General features: G+C 46.5%; 2 protein-coding genes across 2 annotated transcripts in view; one reads left to right on the forward strand and one right to left on the reverse strand.

Moving 5' to 3' along the window:
- Nucleotides 1-24935, reverse strand: part of LOC142776471 (uncharacterized) — an 82249-nt gene that overhangs the window by 16541 nt on the left and 40773 nt on the right. The gene's annotated exons all lie outside the window — the stretch shown is intronic.
- LOC142777043 (uncharacterized) lies at nt 9875-13000 on the forward strand. Its single transcript, XM_075881347.1, has 2 exons — nt 9875-10163; nt 12876-13000. The coding sequence occupies exons 1-2, from the start codon at nt 9875-9877 to the stop codon at nt 12998-13000; spliced, it is 414 nt and encodes a 137-aa protein (XP_075737462.1).

Here is a 24935-nt window from a genome sequence, read left to right on the forward strand (position 1 = left end):
TCTATGAGCAGATCTCCTGAATTAATTTTTTTGCACTGTAATTGCTTCCAATGCATTCTTTGATTGCTTTTGCAATTGGGAATGGCGATATGTCCTGATTCTTAGTTTCAGTCAATGACGTTACAACAAAGAATTTGGTGGAATCGCTCTCTTTAGTAAGAAGGTTTCTATTTGCTTCGGTGCGACCCTTTTTATGGGACCGATCATAGTGGAAAGGGGGGTACTTTTTTCCATAGAAAAGCATGTTTATTCGGTAGCTATGCTGGCCACCCACCATGGAGTCCAACAAGGAGAACGTATACACACGATAGCCATACATTGCTACTATAACCCTGTGGTTCTGACCAAGGGAGGTCAGTCCCCCAGGGTTTACCCTAGCCTCCAAGAAATTTGGAAGTAAACGGAAAAGAGAAGACAACAGGACAGGTAAGAAGTGAGCAATAAAAGCGAAGATCTAGGGAGAGAGAAATAGGAAAAGGCAACTGCTGATTTCGGCTGGTTGGGTCAGCCCACGGGTGCCGTCTACGTGAAGTGGGGGCCAAAGGGGTGTATTGCCTCTGCCGGAGGGCTTAAAGGTCCAATCACCCAGCGTCGGCTCAACCCCCAGGATCCCCTTTTCCCCGGACACGGCAAAGCCATGCACGGCTAGGTGTGGAAGGGAGCCAAAACTCCCTTATTAGCTCGGGTCCGTGGTGTCGCTACACACCAAACGCCTACTTGGGCAGGCGCCCCTGCGGGGGGTCCTAGTTTTTCTTGGAGGCATTTGGCAACAAGGAAAGGTGAGACACCTCTCGCTGGCTTGTTGGTTCGCTCGCTGTGGATTACATGATACCGGGGAAATTGTCTTTGTATGATGCAAAAAATCTCGATGTCACTTCGGTGCGCACTCTTTTGAGAGAGCGATCAGAAAGTAGAGGGAAGGGAATACCCATGAAATGTTTTATGATTCAGCAGCTATGCTAGCCACCCACCATCGAGCCCAACAAATGGACGCTACAATGCTTGGGTAGCACATGTAGAGACCAGGCATACATAGCTGCTATAACCCAATATAATATATCCAAGGCTAGATATGAAACCTAAGGTTAACTCAGGCCGCCTACGAAAACTAGGAAGTAACTGAAAGGATTAGAAGACAGGACAGTAAGGAAAGAAGATAGGAAAGAAAAGGGTAGGAAAGGGTGGATAGCAAAAGGCGACCGCCGATTTCCCCTCGGAGAGTCAGCCCAGGGGTGCCGTCTGCTTGAAGTTAGGGCCAAAGAGGTGTGTTGCCTCTGCCGGGGGGCCCTTAAAGGTCCAATAACCCGACGTCGGCTCAACCCCCAGGATACCCTTTTCCCTGGACATGGCTCAGCAACGCACGATGTCGATGGGAGCGTCCGTGACATCAAGACAAATGGTAAAAAATGTCAACACACGAAGAGGTCATAGCGACATCACACGGTGACGTCATCACAGCACATCACTGCTTGGTCGAAGGTGGGTTGACCCCAGAGGCAGCTTGGTCGAAGGTGGGTCGACCCCAGAGGCAACGCAAAACAAGATAAGGTGTAGAAAGGTTGCAATGCCTCTGATCCAGCATGCAGGCATGGCAAAACCTATAGTTAAGAGCAGAAAGCTGAGACGCTTTTCTTTATGTGGGTGTCCCTCCTCCCGCTTTTTGTACAATTCATCTTTTTTTTCATTTTATCACACCATATCACGGCAAACTAGAGTGAGTCTTGATACAAACTTGTAAAGTCAAGAAAGACATCCATATTAGTGGAAATTCATAAATTAGTACGCCACATTGATGTGCTGCTAATATGCCTAACAAGCTATATTGAACCTTTTGTTGAGAAAATGAAGAGTCGAGAAGAACGCAGGAGCTCTTAAGAAAAAAGAGAAGGGAGGAAGTGTGCACCATTAACTATGTTCGAACTTTTTCTGTAAATAATGAAAATATAGTCTTGTTTCTTCATATGCCGTGACTAATTATTTGACAAAGTGGTGCCGAAACCCCCTTGGGAGAACTCACCGGGACAAAACATGCTTCCAATGCTAATTGAGAACTTTCAAACGAAAGACAGCACGTAGTGAGGACAGCGGCAACCTTAGAAGAAAGCCAGACAGGACATCCTGAATCGACATATGCCACTGCTTTTCACCGTGACAGTATAACTGACTAGTCGACTGATGTGGGCACGGTCACGCATCGTTGAAGCACCAGATGAATCGTGTCAAAGCACTGAAAATTAAGTGAGCCACGCCACGACAGATGAATACGCATTTCATCTGACAGATGATGGAAAGTGCTGACAGTGCAAAGATTTCATCTTTTATGTAATGGCTACCAGGAAACAACGCCGATTTAAATAAGGTTAATGCTGATATGGAACAGCTTACTCCAGAAGAGAAGTTTGCAACAGAGTTTGAAGCTGTGTTAATATATCAAGATGCTGTGCTAGGAAGGCTGGGTCAGCTGAAGGCTCGGGAGTGGTAATTCCGTCAAAACAATTCTTCTAGGACAACCCAGTCACCAGCTCCAAAGCCATCCCAGATGCCCGAGGATCACGCACTGCACAAGGCAATCAAGCTTTCCCCACTCGAGCTGCAGACATTTGACGGACAGCTCTGCCACTGGCCTTCTTTTTGGGAGCAGTTTAGGGCCTCTGCTTATGAAAATGAAAACCTGACAAAAGGACGAAATATTAAATATCTAAAAAATTTTATGAAAGGAGATGCAGCCACCGTGACTTCCGGTCTGCAAGCGACGGCCGAGTGCTACGACAATGCCATCGAGGTTATAAAGAGTCGTTTCGGAGATAACCAGCATATCATACAGGATCATCTGCGCCAAGTGTGTGCACTACCAGCTGTTGATTCGTTGGAAGACGTCCACAACCTTCAAAAGCTGTTGGATTATGTGCTGTGTCACATCAATGGTCTGAAAGGATTAAACCTGAGTCCTGCCAGTTATGCAACTATGATAACAGATATTTTGTTGAAGGCATTGCCAACACACATTGTCGTTGGTTATTACCAGAAAGAAGCCAACTTAAGGTTACCACAGTCTACGACAGACATTGCAGGCTCTGAACAACAACAGCATGACTCATCATCGACAGCCACAGCCGAGAAACAGTTGCATGAACTCCTCACGTATCTTGGTGTGAAAGTTGAAAGCCGTGAAAGAAGTCAAGTTCATGACTTTAAAGAAAATAAAGGCGCCTGTCCACCTGAAGACAAAAGAAACTTGCACGCCACTCTACCAAAAGCAGTGGTCTTGCAGTCTTCGTCGAAATCTAAAGATAAAGACTGTGTTTTTTTTTTTATCTGCAAAGCACGCAACTCTAGTTTGTGACAGCAGTATTACCTTTGAAGAAAAGTTGAAGAAATTGGCTACCAAGAAGCAATGTTATCGATGCACCATAAAAGGACATCTAGCTAAGGACTGATACAGAAAAGTCAAGTGTGGGACATGTGGAGGTAGACACATTTCTTCATTGTACGATCACAAGTGGAAACCTAAGAAGAAAGAACAAGAAGGCTCCGTAACTGCAAACAGCCTGCATACCAGCTCTCATTCGTATGTAGATTATAATGTCTTATTGCAAACATTTAAGGCATGGGTCATGGGACACTGAAAAAGGCATATATTCACGGCATGGTAGACAACAGAAGCCATCATACATTTATTCGTGAAGATGTGTCTATAAGTCACTTGGATTAAAATAATTTGGATCAGTTTACAGTTGAATACATTTTGACACACAAGTTCCATTCCGAGACAACATCGTGTCGTTGAACTGAAACTTCGCAGTCAGTATGACACCAAAGAGTAGTACGTGTTAACTGTCATTGAAGTATCCTTCATCTGCAAGGATATTGTGTAAGCACTAGTGGGCCATATCAGAGACATCGAAACCAACAGCTATCTTTTTGCTGATAAGTTGTTGATACCAAGCATGGCTGCAGTTTCGGGAATCAGCCTTTTAATCGGTGCTGATCAGCTTGGGCAATTCATGTCGGGAGCGATGAAGTGATACCATGAACAGAAAAGATTAGGGGCAATGGATTCTTTTTTTGGATGGATGTTGCAAGGAGCACTTTCTTTATGCACCTCTTTGGAATCAGGTCTGAACGTATACGTCTTGTGACTAAGTACGTCTGTTGACTCTACTGACGAGATTCTATGGCAGTTCTGGGAGTTGGAGAGCATCGGAATTATGCCAGCCGACAACACTCCAACCAAAGAGAAAAGAATACAGTACTAAGAATATATGAACAAGAGGTTACCTTCTTCAATGGTCCCTGTCAAGTCGCGTTTCTGTGGAAAGAAAGCTGTGGACAACTACATGATAACTGAATGCAAGCAATGAAGCGACTGAACTATTGGGGAAGAAAATAAACAGCAATCCAGAATTTGCCGTGGAATATGATCCCACCACCAGGAAGTATATGAAGATAGGGCATGCCGAGAGCATAACTAATCAAGTTATGGAGCAATCATCTCGGATTTCCTATATGCTGTATCATGCAGTTGTGCGAACCAAGGCCATGACAGCTCGAGTAAGAGTAGTTTTTGATGCATCCTTCAGGATCCTGATTCCTCGTCTCTAAATGAGCATCTCGAGAAGGAACCAAAGCTACTAACTGACTAGGTTACTCTTCTCATACGCTATTGCCTGAACTGTGTTGCTCTGACAGCTGACATAGAAAAAGCCTTTCTTCACATTAGCGTGAAATGGAAGCCAAAGATGCACCAAGATTACTATGGTTTAAAAAGAATACACTCTGAGAGTAACGGCCCATGACAAGGGTTTCCTATGGCACCGTGTCAAATCCATTGCTGCTCAACGCCACACTACAAGCTCACTTGAAGGCAGTGAAAGGTCTAACCGAAAAAAACGGCCAAGCGGCTTGCAGCATCATTCAACGTTGATGACCTTCTCAATGGTGCCGAAAATGTCTATTTAGCAAAAAGAACATACAGAGATGCAAATGCTATTATGGAACAAGCGGGAATGCATTTAACAAAATGGTCATCGAATTCCAAACTGCTTAGCAACATCATTGGTACATTTGAAGGAGATGACGCAAGCGCACGAGTAGTCAAGATATTGGTGCTCCTGTGGGATCCTCTGACAGACCAGATGACATTAGCAGGAAAATCAGCGTTAAGCTTCTTGGAGAAGGGGCAAAGGCCTTGTAAGAGATATCTGTGCTGCAAGCAGTGTCAAGAATATTCGACTCACTGGAAATGGTCGCACCTTTCAGCATTCAGGTCAAGCAATTGTTTCAGAAGCTGTGGCAACGAAAAGCAGATTGGGACATACATTCACCTTAAGACATTGCCGTGCAGTGGAAGAAATGGTGCTCAAATCTGCAGTGCCTTCCTTCTATGACTATCGTGCATTGGGTGAAGACTGGGCTAACAAGTACAACATGCAACTTCATATATTTCATGATGCTAGTCAGAAGGCATGTGAAACTCGTGCATATTTCGAATTCCTTGATCAAGAGAATGTCACTCATAGTCCCCTCATTATGGCAAAGTCACGAGTGGCCCCTCTCCAGAAAGTGACTTTGCCAAGACTGGAATTACTTGGCCTGTTGCCTGGAGCAAGGCTAAGGAACTTTCTGAAAAATGTTCTTAATATCTGCAGGTTGGAAACATTCTTTCGGACAGATTCCAAGGTCGCACTACACTGGATCCTCAAAGAAATGGAAAGCTTTGTGACAAGTACACTGATATTCAAGCAGGTTCTCCGAGTTGCCAATGGCGACTCCCCCTGTATGGATAATCCGGCAGATTACCTCCCACGTAAGTACCAGTGCAACTTCTGAAGAAAAACACATTGTGATGAACACTACCACCATGTTTAATGAAAATGAAGGATAGATGGCCCCCGAACAGCCTTCAAAACTTACCTTGTGATCATGTAGACTTAAATGAAGTTGAAGTTGTCGTGCAAGCTCTACGTGTGAGAACATACATGCCTATTTTGGACCTTCAACATCACTTATGCTTGAAGAAAGTATTACGAATAACTGCTTGGGTATTTCTTTTCATAAATAGTTGCAAGGATGCACGTATCAGTGGCAAAGCGCACTTCATAGCTGAAGAAATCTGCGGCATAGAAGATTACTGGGTAAAGGTGGCTCAAGAGGACGCTTATGCGGAAGAAACCTGTCAAATTGGAAAGGAACAACAGTTGCATAACAAGTCTGATATAGCAATGCTTCATCCTTTTCTCGACAGGAAACGACGGTTGTGTGTAAGGGAATGACTGCAATTCTCAGAGAAAGCAGAAGTCAAGCACCCTATTTCGCTGCCTCCACTTTATCAGTTTACAAATATTAAGTAAGAGATATTCATAAGTGAACACTCCGTGAAGGCCTACAAGATACCCTTTCTGAACTTCGAGAAAAATTTTGGGTACTGTGCGGATGACAAACGGTGAAGGAGATTTTCAGAGCTTGCAACACTTGTCTCAAGAGCCGCTCAAAGCTAAGCAGGGCACCTGTAGTACCCTTACCAAGAGAATGAGTACGCCGATCAGATCCCTTTTAAGCAGTTGGAATATATTTTGCTGGACCACTTTATGCGAAAGGCAGTTACACCAGACACTACACCGTACTCTTTAATTGTGCCATCACAAAAGCAGTACATCTTGAATTAGCCACCGACCTATCAATAGAAGGTTCCCTACTCACGTTTCACGGATTTATAGCTCGTCGTGGCTTGCCTGATGTAATCTATACAGAAAACGCATAGACTTTCAAGCAAGCATCAATGAAAATCTCTTTGGCCAGAGTACCGTTCGGTGAAGAGCTACAACACTACTACTCTCAAAGAAGAATTTAGTGAAAGTTCATAGAAAGGGGAGCGTGGTGGTGCGGCTTCTGGGTGGGCTTGGTGGCTGTGCGGCTAAGCAGGCGCCTCACAAATTTCCACTTGCCATGCACGTGTTCATCCGAGCAACCATTTTGATGATCCTTCCTGACCTCTTCTTTTCGCAGAGTGCGCAATGCGCGTGTGTGCCTCTATCCTGCAACAGCGCCGTACCTTGAACAAAAATGCTCATACTATAAGCTCCCTCGATATCAACGAACCCCCGAGTCGAATCTGCCATCCCAAGGCTGGCCCGTGGCAATGACAGGTGTGCCCTACGCACAACGCCAGCACTGCTTGGGAGTGGAAAGAGACACCGCAATCGGAGCTTACCATCATCAATTCATCGTGGCAAACACCACTGACATTGACACTACTCGAAACGCTGGCTATAGGAGCACCTCACCTTTCTGTATTCCACTGTGGGCCTAGTGGCTGTGCCGCTAAGCAGACGTCTTATAAGTTTCCCCTTGCCATGCAGGTTAGTGAATCATACAGCCTTTTTGCTAAAAAACAGTAACTACTTTCTCGTGCAGCTGCCAAGCCCGCAGTGTTTGTTGTTGATTGCTTGTGATTGTGTTTTGGTTGTACGCTCTCTCTTGCTGCTCGCTGGTGATATCGAGACTAACCCTGGTCCTGACATGGCCGCCGCCTTGGCAGAACTAAAAAAGTTGACAGTAGGACAGTCAAAGTTACTTGTAGACGTGTAAGATTTGAAAACACAGTTGAAAGAAACGGCTAACACCCTTTCGGAACTGAGCAAAGACAAGCTACAGTAGAAACCAACGGTCAGCAGATTAAACCCATGAAACAGCAGCTGCAGAGCGTGCAAGCTGACTATATCTTAACCGCTCGTCGAGTATCTTCTCTAGAAGATAGATTGGAAGATGCGGAAAACCGCTCTAGATGTGAAAACATATTGTTCTATGGCATACCAGACATTTATTCAAACGAATTATTCGTACGATCTGAGGAAATAATTATTAGGCACTGCTCAGATCATTTAAACTTCAATGTAAAAACGAAAGACATCAAGCGTGCCCATCGGCTTGGACGCTATAATCCAGGCCAGAACCGCCCTATCATTGTGAAATCTGGCACCTTTATAACAAACGAAGCAATTTTGCGCAATGGCCAAAAGCTGAAAGGTACTGCGTGCAGCATTGGTGAAGACTTTTTAAAACACACTCAGACCGTGCGAAAGCATTTTATTTCATTTGCGAAAACGAAATCGGCACCTTTTTTACTACAGTACAAAAGCTGTGTATCGGTTCCAAGCAATACTTTTTTGACAAATCAAGCCAACGAGTCAAAAAAATATAGCTACCACGTAACAAGCTACGTCCAAATAAACTTGCTACACATGATCGTGAACCACCCCTTCTTTTATCAGTTATCTTTTTTAATGTGCGCAGTTTTCTTCTGAAACGTAATATCATGTCAGGTATCTTGTCATCTTTCGAAAGCAACTTTTTTGTGCTCACGGAGACGTGGCTTAGTGATGACATTTCCAATGAGGAAATTGTCACAGACTTTCCAAACTTTGCAGTGTTTCGCAAATATTGACAAGAATCGAGAAAAGGCGGTGTTCTTATCGCCGTAAATAAACGATCATCCTGCACCCTACGAATCATATCCTCCGAATAAGTAGTTTTATGGTTAAAATCCAACGTGAGTCCACAGCCGCTATTCCTTGGCGTTTGCTACCGCCCTCCAAACAGTCCGGTTGATTTTCTTTACCAGATTTATGGCATTTTAAGTCAGCTAACTATAAAGTATCCAAATGCCCATATTATACTTTTTGGTGATTTTAATTACCCAAAGATCGACCGGTCTTCAGCACTGCGACGCTCTAACCAAGCTGGTTCTAAGGTTTTTTTTTACGTTTGTCTTAATTTTAACCTAACTCAACTGGTCACGCAACCAACACGTGTAACCGAGGCTACCGAGAACATTTTAGATTTTATACTAACCACTCATCCTGATAGCCTTACTAGCATTGACTACCTTCGTAAAATTAGTGATAATAAAATAATTCACGTAGCGTTCACTATTGCTCCCATTGTACGCTGTCCATGTAAAAAGACAATTCGTCGATATGATCAAGGCGATTATGACGCAATAACCCGTGAACTGCATGAATTCTATGAAACTTTCGAATCACGATTTCATCTACAGTCAGTAGATGATAACTGGTCTCTCTTCAAAGATAAACTTAACAGCCTCGCAGATAAGTACATACCGACATGCATCGTTCCATCAAACCGACATCAGCCATGATATAATAAATTCCTTAATAAACTCAATAATAAAAAGAAATGTTTGTTTCGATACGCAAAAATGAACAGAAAACCGGGCGCATGGGACAGATACTATGAAACAGAACGCGCACATTTGAACGCCATTCGCACAACTAAGCGCTTCTTTTATCATAATGAGAACGCGCACAATTGAACGCCATTCGCACAACTAAGCACTCCTTCTATCATAATGATCTACAACGCATGATGTCAGATAACCCCAAAAAATTTTGGCAAACCATAAACCCTCAGTCGCACCAAACAATCACTATTCCAAACGAAACAGGTGATCCTTTACCGGGCATCGAGTGTGCTAATATTATATCAACTCAACTTTTTCATTAGTCCTCACTCTGGAGACCAACACTCCTCTACCAGATTTTTCTACCTTAGTCATGCCAGAAATGTCCGACATTTCTTTTTCCGTAGATGGTATTTGTTGCCTTATTATTAGGTTCAAATTGTCATCATCCGCTGGTGCCAACAAAATCACATCAAGACTGCTCAAAAATACTAAAATCATTCCTGCTTCCTTTCTGGCATTGCTGTCACATATACTTCACAGGTACAATGCCACATATTTCACAGGTAGAATATTTGTGGACACTTGCAAAGTTCTTGGTGTACACCACAAAAGAACGACACTTTACCACTCTCAGGCCAACATAGTGAGCGTGCCAAGAGAAACCTCAAAACAATGTTGGTGGTTTTCACTGACCGGCACAGGGACTGGGATGCCCGTGCACAGAAAATGGCATTCGCCACTCGAACAACCGTGAACCGGTCAACTGGCTTTACTCCGGCAGCCATTCACTTAGGTCACGAGCTCAAATTCCCCATCAAACATGCACTCACCCATGACTCCGAATCACCCCGCTGCAACTACACAGTATTCACACAGAATCTTTCCAGTCGCTTGAGGGAAGCTTTGTGGGAAGCCAGGGAGAACATAGAACTGGCCCGCCTGGAACACTGCAATGAATATTGTTACGCATGAACGAAATGATTGAAAACGGTATCATTCAAGAGTCGGTAAGTCCATGGGCAGCTCCAGTAATTCTCGTTAAAAAGAAAGACGGATCCTGGAGATTTTGCGTCGATTCTCGCCGATTGAATGCTGTAACAAAAAAAGACGTGTACCCACTTCCACGTATTGATGATGCCATAGACTGTCTGCATTCGGCCTCTTACTTTTCCTCTGTAGACTTAAGATCGGGCTACTGGCAAATCCCCATGCATCCTGAAGATAAAGAAAAGACAGCCTTTGTAACACCTGACGGCCTCTTTGAATTGAACGTGATGCCATTTGGACTGTGCAATGCGCCGGCGACGTTCGAGCGATTTATGGACACTGTTCTTCGTGGCTTGAAGTGGAGCATTTGCATGTGCTATCTCGATGATGTCATCTTTGGCCGCACCTTCAGCGAACACAATTCACGTCTGGATACTGTACTGACTTGCATAAGAAACGCTGGCCTTGTTCTTAACTCAAATAAATGCCACTTCGGAGACCGACAAACCCTTGTTCTCGGACACCTAGTCCATCAGGAGGGCATCCGTCCAGATCCCCAGAAGACAGCAGCCGTTGAAACGTTCAATGTGCCGCGCTCTGTGAAGGAGCTCCGCAATTTTTTGGGGCTTTGCTCCTATTTTCGCCGCTTTATACCTAAATTTGCCGATGTCGCATATCCGCTGACATGTTTGCTACGGAAGAATACTCCCTTCGAGTGGACTCCGGAGTGCGACTCCTCTTTTCGTCAACTGAAGTTCCTCCTGACGTCGCAGCCTATTCTTCAACACTTCAACCCATCAGCTCCAACCGAACTGCACACAGATGTCAGCGGCATAGGAATCCGTGCCATCCTAGTTCAACGCTATGGTAACCGCGAGCACCTGATTGCATACGCAAGTCGCTCCTTGAGTAGGCCCGAGCAGAATTACACTATCACAGAACAAGAATGCCTCGCGGTTGTATTTGCGATTTAGCGGTTTCGGTCATACCTATATGGACGCCCTTTTACAGTCGTCACCGACCACCACTCATTGTGTTGGCTCGTCAACCTTCGGGATCCTTGCGGCCGTCTAGCGCGCTGGGCACTTCAGCTCCAAGAGTATAACTTCATAGTCTCGTACAAAAGTGGTCGACGACACGCCGATGCAGATTGCCTTTCGCGCATGCCACTGAGCACTACAGAGTGTGACGCCGATGACCTCGATCACCTCGTAGCTTCTGTGTCACCAAAGTTTCCGGACCTCAGTACTTTCAAAGATGAACAGCGAAAGGACACCAGGCTATCATCGCTTTGCACAGCTCCTACGGCATGCCATATCTGTGTACGCAACGGACTCCTATATAAGAAGAACTTTTCCAGCACTGGCGCACGTTTCCTCCTGGTAGTGCCAGAAAGCCTTCGGACGGCGATTTTAGGTGCTATGCACGACGATCCTACGTACGGACACTTAGGTTCTGCGCGGACGCTTTACCGTGCTAAGGAACGCTTTTATTGGCCAGGAATGCGACAGTCAGTCGAGACGTATGTGGCCAGCTGCACACAGTGTCAATGCCACAAACGCCCATCTACTGCTCCGGCTGGTCTTCTACAGCCCTTGCCACCTCCAAGCACACCTTTCCAACAGGTGGGCATTGACCTCTTGGGCCCTTTTCCAAAGTCGGCTAAGGACAATCGCTGGATAATTGTATGTGTCGATTACCTCACGCGCTACTGCGAGACGGCGGCCATACCAGCCGCAACTGCCAGTGACGTCTCTGTGTTCCTGCTGCAGCACGTTATCCTCCGACATGGCCCACCTCACGTGATCATCAGTGATCGTGGGTGACAATTTACCGCAGATATAGTAGAAGAGCTCCTTCGATTGAGTGAGTCCCGCCTTCGTCACTCGTCGCCATACCATCCGCAAACAAATGGGCTCATGGAGCGCACCAACCGAACAATTGTAAACATGCTCTCTATGTATGTGGCATCCGACCACAAGAACTGGGATGACGTGCTACCATTTATAACGTACGCGTTCAACACCGCTAAGCACGAGACAACAGGCTATAGCCCCTTTTTCTTGATGTACGCACGACCGCCACGGCACACACTCGACACAGTTTTGCCATTCTCGGCGCATAAGAACCTCTCAGTCACCGAAATCCTCTGCCTTGCAGAAGAGGCGCGTCGTATTGCTCGTCTACGCACTTTGGCATCACAGGAAAAATCGAAGGCACACTATGACGTCCGCCACCGGCCTGTAACTTATCATCCAGGCGACTTAATGTGGCTGTGGACTCCGGTACGAAGACGCGGGCTATGCCAAAAGTTCTTGGCCACTTACGACGGACCATTTGTCGTTCTCCACAAAATCACGGAAGCTCATACACAATAGCTCGCCTCACGAGAAGTGGTAGAAGAGCCGCTAAAACCCAAGCAGTCCATGTCGCTCGACTGAAGTTGTACACACCAAGGTGAATCAGTTACCTCGCCCGGCGGGCTTCGTCTGCGAGGGGAGGAATGTTACGCATGCCTGGGAAGAAAACGAAGATGGGCGAACAGGCTGGCTGCCCGAAGCTGGAGGAAGAAAGAAGACGACACTGCGATCATCAACCTGTTGGCCGCTCCGGCGCTTCTCTTCACGACCAAAATAAACGGCCCCCTTCAGCCGCATACGTCCTGGTCCTCCTTGTGCGTAACAATATAACAAGGGCAGGCGACCTCTCGAATTCGCGGTTTGTGATGAGGTGCTCCGCTGCATGCATCCACTCAGTGACGCACCCAAGGGGTTTGCTGCCTCCCTCCCACCACGATGGTACGGTCCCTAGGTGATTGCAAAGAGAATTTCTAGGTTAGCATACCTTTCCAAAAACAAACGCGGTGGTCGAGTAACAGGCCCTGTAAACGTGCGTGACCTCAACGCTTACTTGAGCGCCCACCAGACGTGTAAACTCATTCCCCCACTATAGTCGACATTGCTGCCAACATACGAGTTGTTTGCCAATCAGGATGTGGTGCCCTTTTTTTTTGTTGTAGTCCTTGCCCTGCTGTAGTAATGTTGCCTTTCGCAGATCACCCGCAACGTCTTTAGCGCTTCTTACCTAGCCAGCGACAAAGCACAAGGCTGACAAGTCGTGGAACTCCAGCCCAGTCCACTGTGAACGCCGCCACAAGCTACGTGCGCTTTCCATTCTGTGCAACCAGCGGGACAAAGACAGGTCACCAAGAGTTATGTCATGTGTGCGCAAGCTTTGTTCAGTGCAACTGCATGAAAAAGACATGCGAGGAGTGGTGATGTGTTGTGGTGCCCGACAAACCGCGTCGACAGACACGCGGCTAATAATGATGTGTTATGGTGCCCAACGAACTGTGTACACTAATCAGGAAGTGTTTCTTAGTTTACTATATTGTATTTTTTATAGTATTCATTATTATTTTTTTAGTAGTTGGTGGACTATGACATTCAGGGGAGTGTCAATTCTTGTGTGGGGCGGAGTGTCGGGCCGATGGGCCCTTATCTGTAGCACGCATGGCAGAAGCAGGGAGAGGAGAACAAAGGCGCATTGCACATGGGCTGGACGATAGTCAGGATCCAAAAAGCCACAGGGGGCAGAAAAGTGGCGGGGAGATAAGAAGGGGTGCGAGACAAGCCCAGGGGCTTTTTCGGTGGCAGGCGAGCGTAAAGATGTGGCATCGGCCGCGCTAGGCGTGTTTTCTCCGTGCGTGCTACAGGGGCGAGGCCTCGCGGGTTTTTAGGGCGTGGGTTATAAGGCGAGTCGATAGCTCGTATTCTACGGCGAGTTACGTGTGAGTTTTATTTCTTGCTGTTATATGCTTCGTGCTGGATTTCCTGCCATTGTTTCACTGTGTATGTTGGATAGACCGCCAGTCTGCGGGGATTGTTCCCTCCGGCTTTTTGTGTGCGCTAGTGCCGTGTTGAGCTGGTCCGGAAGGCTGTTCGTGATTATTTTGAGTCGCGCATTAAAGGCGGTTCTTGTTCTCAGCATTGTTGGCTCGACCCTGTGAGTTTTGGCTCACTGAACCCCCTGAGCGAAGGTGGGGCTTTCAATGTCATCTAATGGAAGCTCCCCCACATAAAAAACTTTTAGCATACACATCGTTCATCATGCCTAAACTTGAATACGCTTCTTCAATTGGTGTCCACCCGAAGCTTATCTTGCCAATGTCCTTGAACTCTTTCAAAATAGTGCTGCTAGGTTCATTCACTCCATATACTCATACGACATGAGCGTATCATCATTAAAAACAGCCTCCCATTGGTCATCTCTTTCGTATTGACGTCGCATTTCTCGCTTATCATTATTTCATAGATTTTTTACAGTTCCCTTGCTATCACACCGTACATCTCGTTACCAGCACGAGTATCACACCGTGCCAGTCATTTTTTGAATGTTGCTCGCCACAAAGTGCGCACTGTCACCTTTTCGTCTTCTTTTTTCCCTCGTGTAGTTGTAGATTGGAACGGCCTTCCCTACGACATCGCTACAATCACCTGCTCATCCGAGTTCATCAAAGAAGTGGCTGCATTTCTGCCACCATAATTTTTTATTTTTCTCTCTTTCTATTTTTGTAACCCTTCCCCCTCTCCCCCCCTATGTAATACCCCTTTTTGGGGCCTTTAAAGGGACACTGAAGATGTTTTCGATTCACGACCTTTTACAACATGGCTACGAAAGTTTTTTCTAGAGGTTTGATTAAACAATGGCGCTGTGAGCGAGCAAACTTCGACCAAAAAAACACCTCCTCGGCACGCGCACGCGCAGGGGCGGAGCACGGGAGAGATAGTGTCACAAACGACTCCAATTTTCGGAGCATCCGCGGGCCCGATCTTCCAAGGAAGGGCGTTTTTGTGTTGGGAGACGACATCCGGCGATTATAACGACCCAGCGTGGCGCCGGCTCGTCTTCCCTGCCCCTGACCGGAAGGAGAACCGGCGGTCTCAGCAAGGAGAATTACTCCCAGATGAGACGGGAACACGTGTACGCCCCTGTTAGACTGCATCGGCATAGGCAGTTGACGTACAGACAGCAACCAGTGCGGTCGTCGGTGTCGCGAGTCTCGCGTAGGCGGCGAGCACGGAGTGACCCGCGCAACGTATTGAGACGGCTGCAATTCCGGGCACCCTCGTCGTCTACCAAGCCGGCGAGACCTTCAGCGGCACCCGTCAACTCCCCTACGTGCACCAAGGGCTGGTTTGGTCCGTATGGAACTTTTTATTGTGACTTTTTTGTTAAACCGTAAACTTGTTTTAACCAGCCTTTTTTTTAAATATTTGTAGTGTGCGCTGCGTCGCACGTTTAAATTCTAAAGCGCCACCATGATCATTCTGTAATTATTTCCTTGTAACCCTCTTTTCTGATTTCCATTTTGTCGTTATTTTATTAACATTCCGCGTATTGGCTTGTGCTTGTACCTCTTGTAGTATTCCTATAGAGCATAGTTTGTTTTATAGCCTTTCTTTCTCATCGCGCATCAGTGTTATTCCTCTCTGTTATTTCCGTGAACTTTCTTGCATTTGCCCTTGTTTCGATTAAATGCTTGTTTATGTGTAATCAAACTCCGTGTCTGCTCTATGAGTGCGTCGGTCAGGCCCACACATCACCACACGTGCAACCCCGCACGGGTCGGCCAACCCGCAAATAAATTCGAAATGTGCCACTTCGAGGCCTTTCAGGCGTCACAGGCCGAAGCGTAAAGTGGAAGCTTGCGAGTCTGCCGCACGTCGATGTTGGATCGGCGGGGCCTCACCCGAAGAGTGTGACAGATAGACACGTGGGAAGGTGACACCACGTTCAAGGTCGAGCCGCTGCCCGGCAGGCAACTATGCACCGGGCCGCCTGCTTCGCTCAGTCAGCTTAGCTTATTTACTTTGTGGTAGTGTCTTGCTGCTGCAGTGATCTGCTGCCTGGCAAAGCTTCAGTTCTGCCAGTTCGGGGGGATTTCTGGCCATTGCACTGTTCTGTTCTTCTGATTAGAGATTTTCGCCATTTGACATTCACTAGTTGTGTTTTCGCAATGTTGAGGGGACTCTCGATGCAGAGTTACTGTACTGCACATGAATGTCGCAGCACTTACGGTCGCGATGAGGTCGCTTTTCACAAGTTTCCTCGGGATTAGAAGATGGCAGCAAAATGGGCCACTGCAGTTAAAACAAAATACTTCAAACCTACGAGATTAAGCGTGCTGTGGCAGTCGCACATCTGCCGATATTCGAGGCAGCAGTAGCACTCGGATCCTCCTCTTTCCCCATTTGCATGCAGTGCGTTCATGAGCACCTATAGCGAAAACACCTGTACAAAGATATCAGTACGCATATTCGAAATCATCTATTCCATAGAACAGTCGCATGCTTCTAGCGCAGCTAATACATCATTTGCCTTTTTAACACATCATCAATGTAGTACCGGGCAGAATTTAGAAAAGGAGACGGCATTATAAAAAAACAGAATTGCAATATATGAGCCAAACTATTGCACAATTTTCAGCGCAGTTCAGAGCACATATCACCACTGCAGCAAGAACGGCAGTCAACTGGCTCTTTTTTCTTTTCGGGGTAGCATACTGATTCATCGCGTGGGCCTTGCCCGCTGTGAAGTATGATACTGACTGCATTAAGAACACTGCACTCCGAGCTGTAAAATCCACGAACAGTTAATGTTTCTGCCCGCTGCCCGCGCATAGCGGGGACCATGCCAATGGGCTAAAAGTGAGCATGAATTACTAGTGCGGATGCTGCTCTTTCTTATCGAATTTGATATCCACTGATAAGCTCATAATTTATAACAGTTTAACAGTGAAATTAAGCACTGGCATGCATCTTATACGTGCCACTCTATTTTTCTGACGCGGGTGAATGTGGCTGGTTGGGACTCGTTTTCTTTTGCCGCTTCAGTCGTCACCCTTAAAGTGGTGACCAGCTCGAACATCTACGGATGTACAGCGAACTCGGTCTGACATTCACAGTTTGCCATACTTACAGCAACTGCCCGATTTCAACAGATAAGTGGTTAGAAAAGGAAAAGGCGCCTAATTTCTGCAGCCCGGTAGCAAGCACGGCGTAGCCCTTCAACAGATAAACACGGCATTGACTGCCGGCAAGCGCCGTCAGCTTTCCTCACCTTCCTGACAGTGACGTCATGATGCTTCGACCAATCACAGCGGCGGCGAGACTCACGATAGCAGCCGCAGCGCCTGCTGCGGGTTTTCGGCAAAATAAAGTTATTTGCATTAGTTTATGCAAATTTTCGATTTGATTTTCGAGTTCCCCACATAAAATTACATATCATGACACCATAATCTCGTTTTAAGTGTTTCAATGTTCCTTTAAGGACTAAAGAATGAGAATGAGAAAGAGAACCGTCTAGACCAGCCTCCGGTAAGAATTCAAGAAATACATCGTGGACGTGACCAAAATATAAGAACCTGTTCGGATAAACTTCCGTCAGGCTCTGTAATACGACGACCTGTCCAGCTTCTATACCCGATGGAACTGATTGATTGATTTGTGGGGTTTAACGTCCCAAAACCACCATATGATTATGAGAGACGCCGTAGTGGAGGGCTCCGGAAATTTTGACCACCTGGGGTTCTTTAACGTGCACCCAAATCTGAGCACACGGGCCTCGACATTTCCGCCTCCATCGGAAATGCAGCCGCCGCAGCCGGGATTTGAACCCGCGACCTGCGGGTCAGCAGCCGAGTACCTTAGCCACTAGACCACCGCGGCGGGGCTACCCGATGGAACTGTCTTCGCTTTAATGAACTCAAAGTGCAAAGCTTCGTGGTGGGTGGAGGGTATTGAATATTTAATTTTAGTTGAGAAGACGAAGGAGAAGCACTGTGCGCTGTTTTATGAGCACTAAGCACGCTGCTAATGTGCACAAGGCTCATGAAACTCATGTAGTAGAGCAGAGAAGTTGGAGCCTCAGCATTCCCCAGATGAAACTCCGCATTTAACAAGGACCCTAAAAAGCGCATAGCGTGGGCCTTAACACACCACTACATTAAAGAACTACGGACCATCTCTCCGAAAGGAAACCTGATGGAATGCAAAGCAGCAGCGGTGCACACGGCACTGACCCGGTTGAAACGGGCGTCAACGCGGGTGCTGGAAGAATGGTTTCATGCAAAACTCGGTGTAGCGTTTACTCGAGTAGACGTTTGTTTGAAACGCATAGACACAGGAGGCAGGATGGGTTCAAGACGCTTGCGCTCGGCTTCCTTGGCTTGTATCTTGTCGGTGTTACCCGCATGCCGTCTGTATTCTCGAACGGGATCGGTGTTCTTGACTTGTACCTCGTCGGTGTCGCTGGTCTTCCACTGTTGACATTTGCATTCAGCTTCCCTGGCTCGCGCCTCGTCAATGTTGACGTCGCCATTCACGAACGCGATTGACTTCGCTAACCCTCGCAAATTACGCTCAATAAACTGAAACTGAAAACTGAAAGCCGGCGAAAGCCGGGAAAGGTACGCGCACATTAGTGGGCAGCATGTCTCGACAGCGTTCCACTCACGATCCCGTGGCAAGCAGCAGCGCGCTATCCACATTGCTGGCGCCGTGATATTCTCGAGGCTTCTTCTTGCTGACAGATGGAGAGAGGTGGAGCGGGTGAGGTGATGCCCACATGAGTAGTGGGCTTGAGCACTGCGAAGTGAAGAGGATGAAGCGAGAGAGAGCTGACACGTGGCGAGCGCGCAGCTGGCGAGAGAGAGAGACGTCACCAAACACTACCTGGAGGGCGTGTGCTACTTGGCGCCGCTCTCACAGCTTCGGCAAGGGGAGTGGTGAGGATGGAAGGACAGCCTTACACAGGCTAGTCAAAGAGCTGCTTCGCATCTAAAACTAGATAGCGCAGTTGTCCCTCCCAGACTGATGGGTAAACTAACATCCAAAAATGTTTTGAGCTGTATTGAAGAAAAATTCAAATATGAAGCAGGAAACGGTACATGCCATCTTAATGCATATCTCTGTAATGTTTAATAAGACATGCTGTGCAAGTAGCAGAGTCCACTATGCTATGCAACCTGAATATTAAAAAAAGTGCATTGTAAAAAAATATGGCTACTGAATAAGAAAATATAATTTTACATACAGACACACATGGTATTTGTAGACACAGTTACTGGAAATACTGTACACATTTTTTTATTACTGTCACTGAACATATATAACACGAAAGTGTTGATACCTATATTGACAAATGAACTGCAAAAAATATGCTTTGCATGAAAAAAGAACTAGCAAGAAGAGTAGTGAAATAACACACAGAATGAAAAGATGTGTTATAGAGAGGCTTTGTTAAAAGAACATAAAACAAGGTGCCTCTGCCCATACCACTAGCTTATAACAGGCTTGCAGTATGAAAAGACAGACAAAAGAAGATAGACATGTTCACTCATAAAAAAAATAAATGCTTTATATTTTGTGTACTTTTGAAAATGAAATCACTTGTGAGCCACTGCACATGTCTGTCTCCATTTGTCTGTGTCTTTTCATGCCATTTATCACTTCACTGTGCTTCAATACCAATTAGCCCACAAACCCATTAATCGCAAATGGTTTTCCTAGACTGCGACATATTTTGAAAGAAATGACTATGTAAAAGAAGAGTACATCGCACTGCATGTTATCTAAGAGACATAATGTCATAATCATATTAAAATGACTATTGTTTTCAATCTAACATACCATGTAGCAGCCAAACTTGAATGATCTTTTACTTGAAGCAGGATTAGAACACCACAATATATGAAGCAGTGTTATATTTTGTAAGAAATTGTGTGTTCTAATATCTTGCACAAATGCCTTAAAATTGCACTAGAAGGCCATTCGCCAAAAGATATGTGCTCCTGCCCTTTGCTGAAATAGTGCACACAAATGCACAGTCCACCCAATGTAGCTTTCTTTACAGTTAATCAGTAGCTTCGTTAGTTTTAATCTTTTTCTTAGTGATTTTTCACATGATATGTTATTCAACAAGCATAAACTCCTCCTAGAAATTTTTCTTGAAAATTATTCTTGCCTTAGAGGTAGCACATGGCTTATGATACCACTTGGTAAGCGCAGACTTGTGCCTGAACATTTGGTTTATTTATTCACTCATTCGTTTTTGCTTTCATTTAGTAATCTCGTACGCACTGCCCGTCTGGGTCAGGAGTACCATTGATAACACTTTCGTATGTTTTTTCCAAACAAGTGGTGAGAGCGATTGGTCTGTAGTTGCTCGATGATGTTGGAGGTGTACCACATTTTAGAAATGGAACTATCATTACAGTTTTCTAGTGTTTCCGCACTTTTACATGTTACTATATTGTAATGAAAAAGGTAAGCAGGACTTTTGTTGATCCTTCAGAAATATGTGCCAGCATTGACTAGTGTAAGTTGTCGGGGCCTACTGCCGTTTTTTCATCATTTGATAGCATGTTGTCAAGTTTCTGTAATGTTAGTGATTGATTGTAAGCTTCGTGTGAAGCACCTGTGAGCGGTAGTCCTTGTTTCCCTGCAGTCTGTTTGCGTTTGAGGAAAGTATCGGAGTGGCAGAGGAGACGCTAGATGGTGCAGTGGCTTACGGACGCGTCTGCATCGGCTCCGCCAGCCGACGTTGTTCAACTAAGTCCGATGTGCTTTCCCTCCGAGATTGCTACTCGAGCAACTCCGGGAAGTTTCGTTTCAACGAACGCCTGGATACCCCATTAATCACAGTAGGTCCACTGGAACCTTTTTTGTGGGTCCTTTCTCCGGCACCAAAGATTAGGCCTATTTGTGCTTATACACGGCATCGGGCGCCGCAGCGCGGAAACGCTTACGCGCGGCCGCTTGTTCGGCCGACCCCCGAGGAGGCCATGCCTCATGAAGCTATGGTAGAAGGAGAGCAAATCTCCAAAGAGGAAGCCAAATCCAACGACTGGATTACTGCCCACAGAAAGCAGAATGTGGATAAAGCCCGCTTCAAGCACGAGACGCACTCGGCTAGGCAAACTGGAGCCCACGTTGGCCCCGCTAAAGACAGCCAGCCGAGAAAGGTTGCCGCAGCCTCCAGGCTACCGTGCCTGCCCACATCAAACTTTCGAGTGGTCGTCCCCCCGGGGGGAGGGCTGGACGTGCGAACATGCAGTCAGTTAAAGGTCACGAAAGCCATTTTAATGGCTGCCAGGCTGCTCACAGCGACAGCCGAAAAGAATATCGTGTGTGCGAACGCCATGCAGAATATCTTCGTTATAAGCACACCCTCCGAATCGAATGCCAATGCATACTGCAAAGTGCAGGAAATATTCTTAGCAGATAAAAAGCACTCTATCTCGGCTTACATTACACTTCCGGGAAATACCTGTAGAGGTGTGGTCAGAGGCATCGACATCGATCTGGCCGAAGCTGCGCTGCAAAGCCTTTTTGTCACACCCAGAAACCCCATGATGCTCGGAGTCAGGCGCATAAAGGAGACTCCTACCATGATTGTACTGTTCAACGGCATGAAAGTGCCCAACTATGTTCACTGCGGCCCCAACGTGCTACGCTGTACACTGTACAAAAGGCAAATCGACACTTGCCGTAAGTGCGATGTCTGCCCGACATCGCACTTACGGCAAGTGCGATGTCTTACGATGTCTGCCCTAGACCGACTGAAAAGTGTGTGACAAGCGCGGGACTTCGATCATCGCAAACGGACACGAATGTGCGCAACCGAAGTGCGCGCTATGCGGAGACGCTCATCTCACCGGTGACCGTACCTGCAAAAACAGATACCAAGTTCCCTTCGTTGTAAGAAGGCGACGTAGAAAGGGAAAGAAAGGCAATCACAAGACGAAGAATGCTACGAGCAACGCCGGACACTGGGAAATCGCCGCTCCTACCAAGACACCAGCTGCGGCTGCTCCAAGGAACGCCGCCACGGAACGCTCTCGGAGTTCCCGGGGAGGCTTCAACTCGCAACCTACCTGGGCGGACAAGGTAGCCGGAACAGGTAAGGCCCATGTCCCCGCGCAACCAGGGCAACTGTCACAGCAAACGCGAGACAAAATACAATCACTAGAGCGTGAGAATGCGTCTCTTCGACAGGAATTAGCTGATATTAAATCGATCTTGCAAGAAATGCAGCAGCGAGAGCGCGCGTCTAGCGATCAAGCTACCGCAGCCACAGCGTCTGTCAACAGAGGGGCGAAACCCGGGGCAGGCCCTGAGCCCATGGACGAGGAGGCGCTTAACGTCTCAAGCATCCAAACACTGCTTGAAAAGCTAAGAAATGACGTTATTGCTGAAATTACTCCTATCAGGCTCCAACTGACCGAGCACACCGCGAGGCTTCAAATTTTAGAATCATACAAGCAGCACGCACTGCTTGGTACACCCCCTTTGAGTCAGTAAAATGGCTAACGCAAGCAATCTAGTAATCTGGCAATGAAATTGCGTCAGCTTCCGCGAAAGGAAAGCAGTACTGCAACACTTTCTTAGCTTTGCTACCGAAAGGCCATCAACAATTCTCTCCCAGGAAACGCTCGCCGATGTCATCGCTCTTCGTCACTACCGTGCAGAAGCGTATTTCAAAGAGGGCAAGAGGGGTGTAGCGACACTCGTCTCAAAGCATCTCACCTATTTACGTCATGACGTTAGGCCGGACTTAAAAATTGAACACATCATGATCGAGCTCATCCCGAACGCTAAACTTAAGCAATCCGTTTTTATTTTAATTGTTTACAGCTCACCAGACGACAGAAAAGAGATGTTTCATGCTCTTTTTCACAAAGCGTGTAAAATTGCAGGTGATCGAACGCTCATCATAGCAGGGGACTTCAACGCACATCATCAAGATTGGGGCTATATCAAGGATACCGCAAAAGGCAAAGCCCTCGCAGCACAGATCATAGCTTGTGGTCTCACATTGGTCACCGATCCACGATACCCCACCAGAATAGGCGATTCGGTCAGCAGGGATACCACACCAGATTTGACCATGGTTAGAAATGCAGAGAAACCCATATGGACTAACTTACAAGAGAATCTTAGTAGTGATCACTACATTACCAGCCTCGCGATAAAAGTCTCGTCACCACCGCTCAGAAAATTTCACGTCACAGATTGGGACCTTTTTAGAGCTATCAGAGAGCAAGATGAGAATAAATACAACTTGTTAAACAAATTAATCACTCGCCTCAAAGAAGACGTTGCTGCTTCCACAAAGGAAGTGAAGACAGAAAGAGAGATAGAGCGCATGAACAGTCCATTAGCCCACCTTCTGGAGGCTAAAAACGCGCTGCAGGCTCAATGGAAAACGGAGAAACTAAACCGACGCCTACGCAAAAAAATTGCTGAACTTCATAGGCAGATAGATGAGCATAGTGAAACACTAGCTCGACAGCAATGGGACGAAGTATGCAATGTCGTCGACGGGCAAATGAGGAGTGGTGTGAAGTGGAACCTCGTTAAACATCTACTGGGAGATAAACAATTCAAAACCAATCAGCAGCTTACAATTGACAGACTTATTCACAACCTAAAGAACTCTGGTCTGACAGAGACACAAATTATCGATGAGCTCGCCTCGAGACATCTTTGCACAGAACCCGCCTCACACAACGACTACCCTCCTGCTTTGCCAGAGAACGAAACAGACCCCCTTGATTCCCCCTTCACGTGCGCAGAGGTACGACAGATTCTATATGAGCTCAACGGCAGATCAGCTCCGGGTCCCGATGGGATCAGTAACAAACTCTTAAAAAATTTACCTGACGAGAATATCGAGCTTTTAACGAATAAAATCAACGAGGCAGGGAGACCAGCGAGGTTCCAATAGAGTGGCGCGACGCGACCGTCATCCTCATTCCGAAGCTGGAGAAACCCCTGGAGCTTGGCTCGCTCCGGCCGATATCTCTCACTTCATGTGTAGGGAAGGTCGCCGAGCATGTTATCCTCAAGCGGGCCACTAAATTTTCTGAGGAAAGAAATCTCTTTCCGTTTAATCTAATTGGATTCAGGCCGTCCATGTCAACGCAGGATGTAATGTTGCTTTTAAAACACAAGATCATTGACAGGGTCTCCAGAGACACTAGAGCTGTTTTGGCACTTGACCTGGAAAAGGCCTCCGACAAGCTCAAACACTCTCACATACTTCATTCCATTAAAGAAACGGGTCTAGGAGAACATTTTTACAACTACATCAGCTCATTTATTAAGAATAGAAAAGCTACCATTCGCCTAGGATCTCTTGGTTCGAAGACATTTGATCTTGGACCCAGAGGCACTCCACAAGGGGCACTGCTATCCCCACTTCTATTTAACTTATCATTGAGAGCACTTTCCCACAGTCTGGCCGAGATTGACAGTCTCAGTCAAGCCTTCTATGCTGATGACATCACCGTCTGGTGCGAGGGAGGTAGTGATGGGCAAATTGAAGAGCGATTACAAACAGTGATCAGGGTTGTCAAAGATTTTCTTCACAAGGCAGGACTCTGCTTGTTGGCTAATAAATCGAAACTGCTCCTTTACCGGCCAACAATCGGTGCAAAGAAAGAAAGTTTCCCTGATATCTTGATCACCACAACGAACGGCTCTATTATTTTGATCGTAAAGAAAGTTAGAATCCTCGGTATGTTTTTGGAGGAGGATGGCAGTAACGCCTACACGTTAGAACGCATCGCAGCCAAAGCCAATCCATGACAAAATTAATCACGAGGGTGGCCAACAAACGAGGGGGGTTATCCAAGGAGAACCTTCGTAGACTCTTTCACGCCTTCCTAATGAGCCACATC

This window comes from Rhipicephalus microplus, chromosome X (genome assembly GCF_043290135.1).
Source record: "Rhipicephalus microplus isolate Deutch F79 chromosome X, USDA_Rmic, whole genome shotgun sequence".
Lineage (NCBI taxonomy): Eukaryota > Metazoa > Arthropoda > Arachnida > Ixodida > Ixodidae > Rhipicephalus > Rhipicephalus microplus.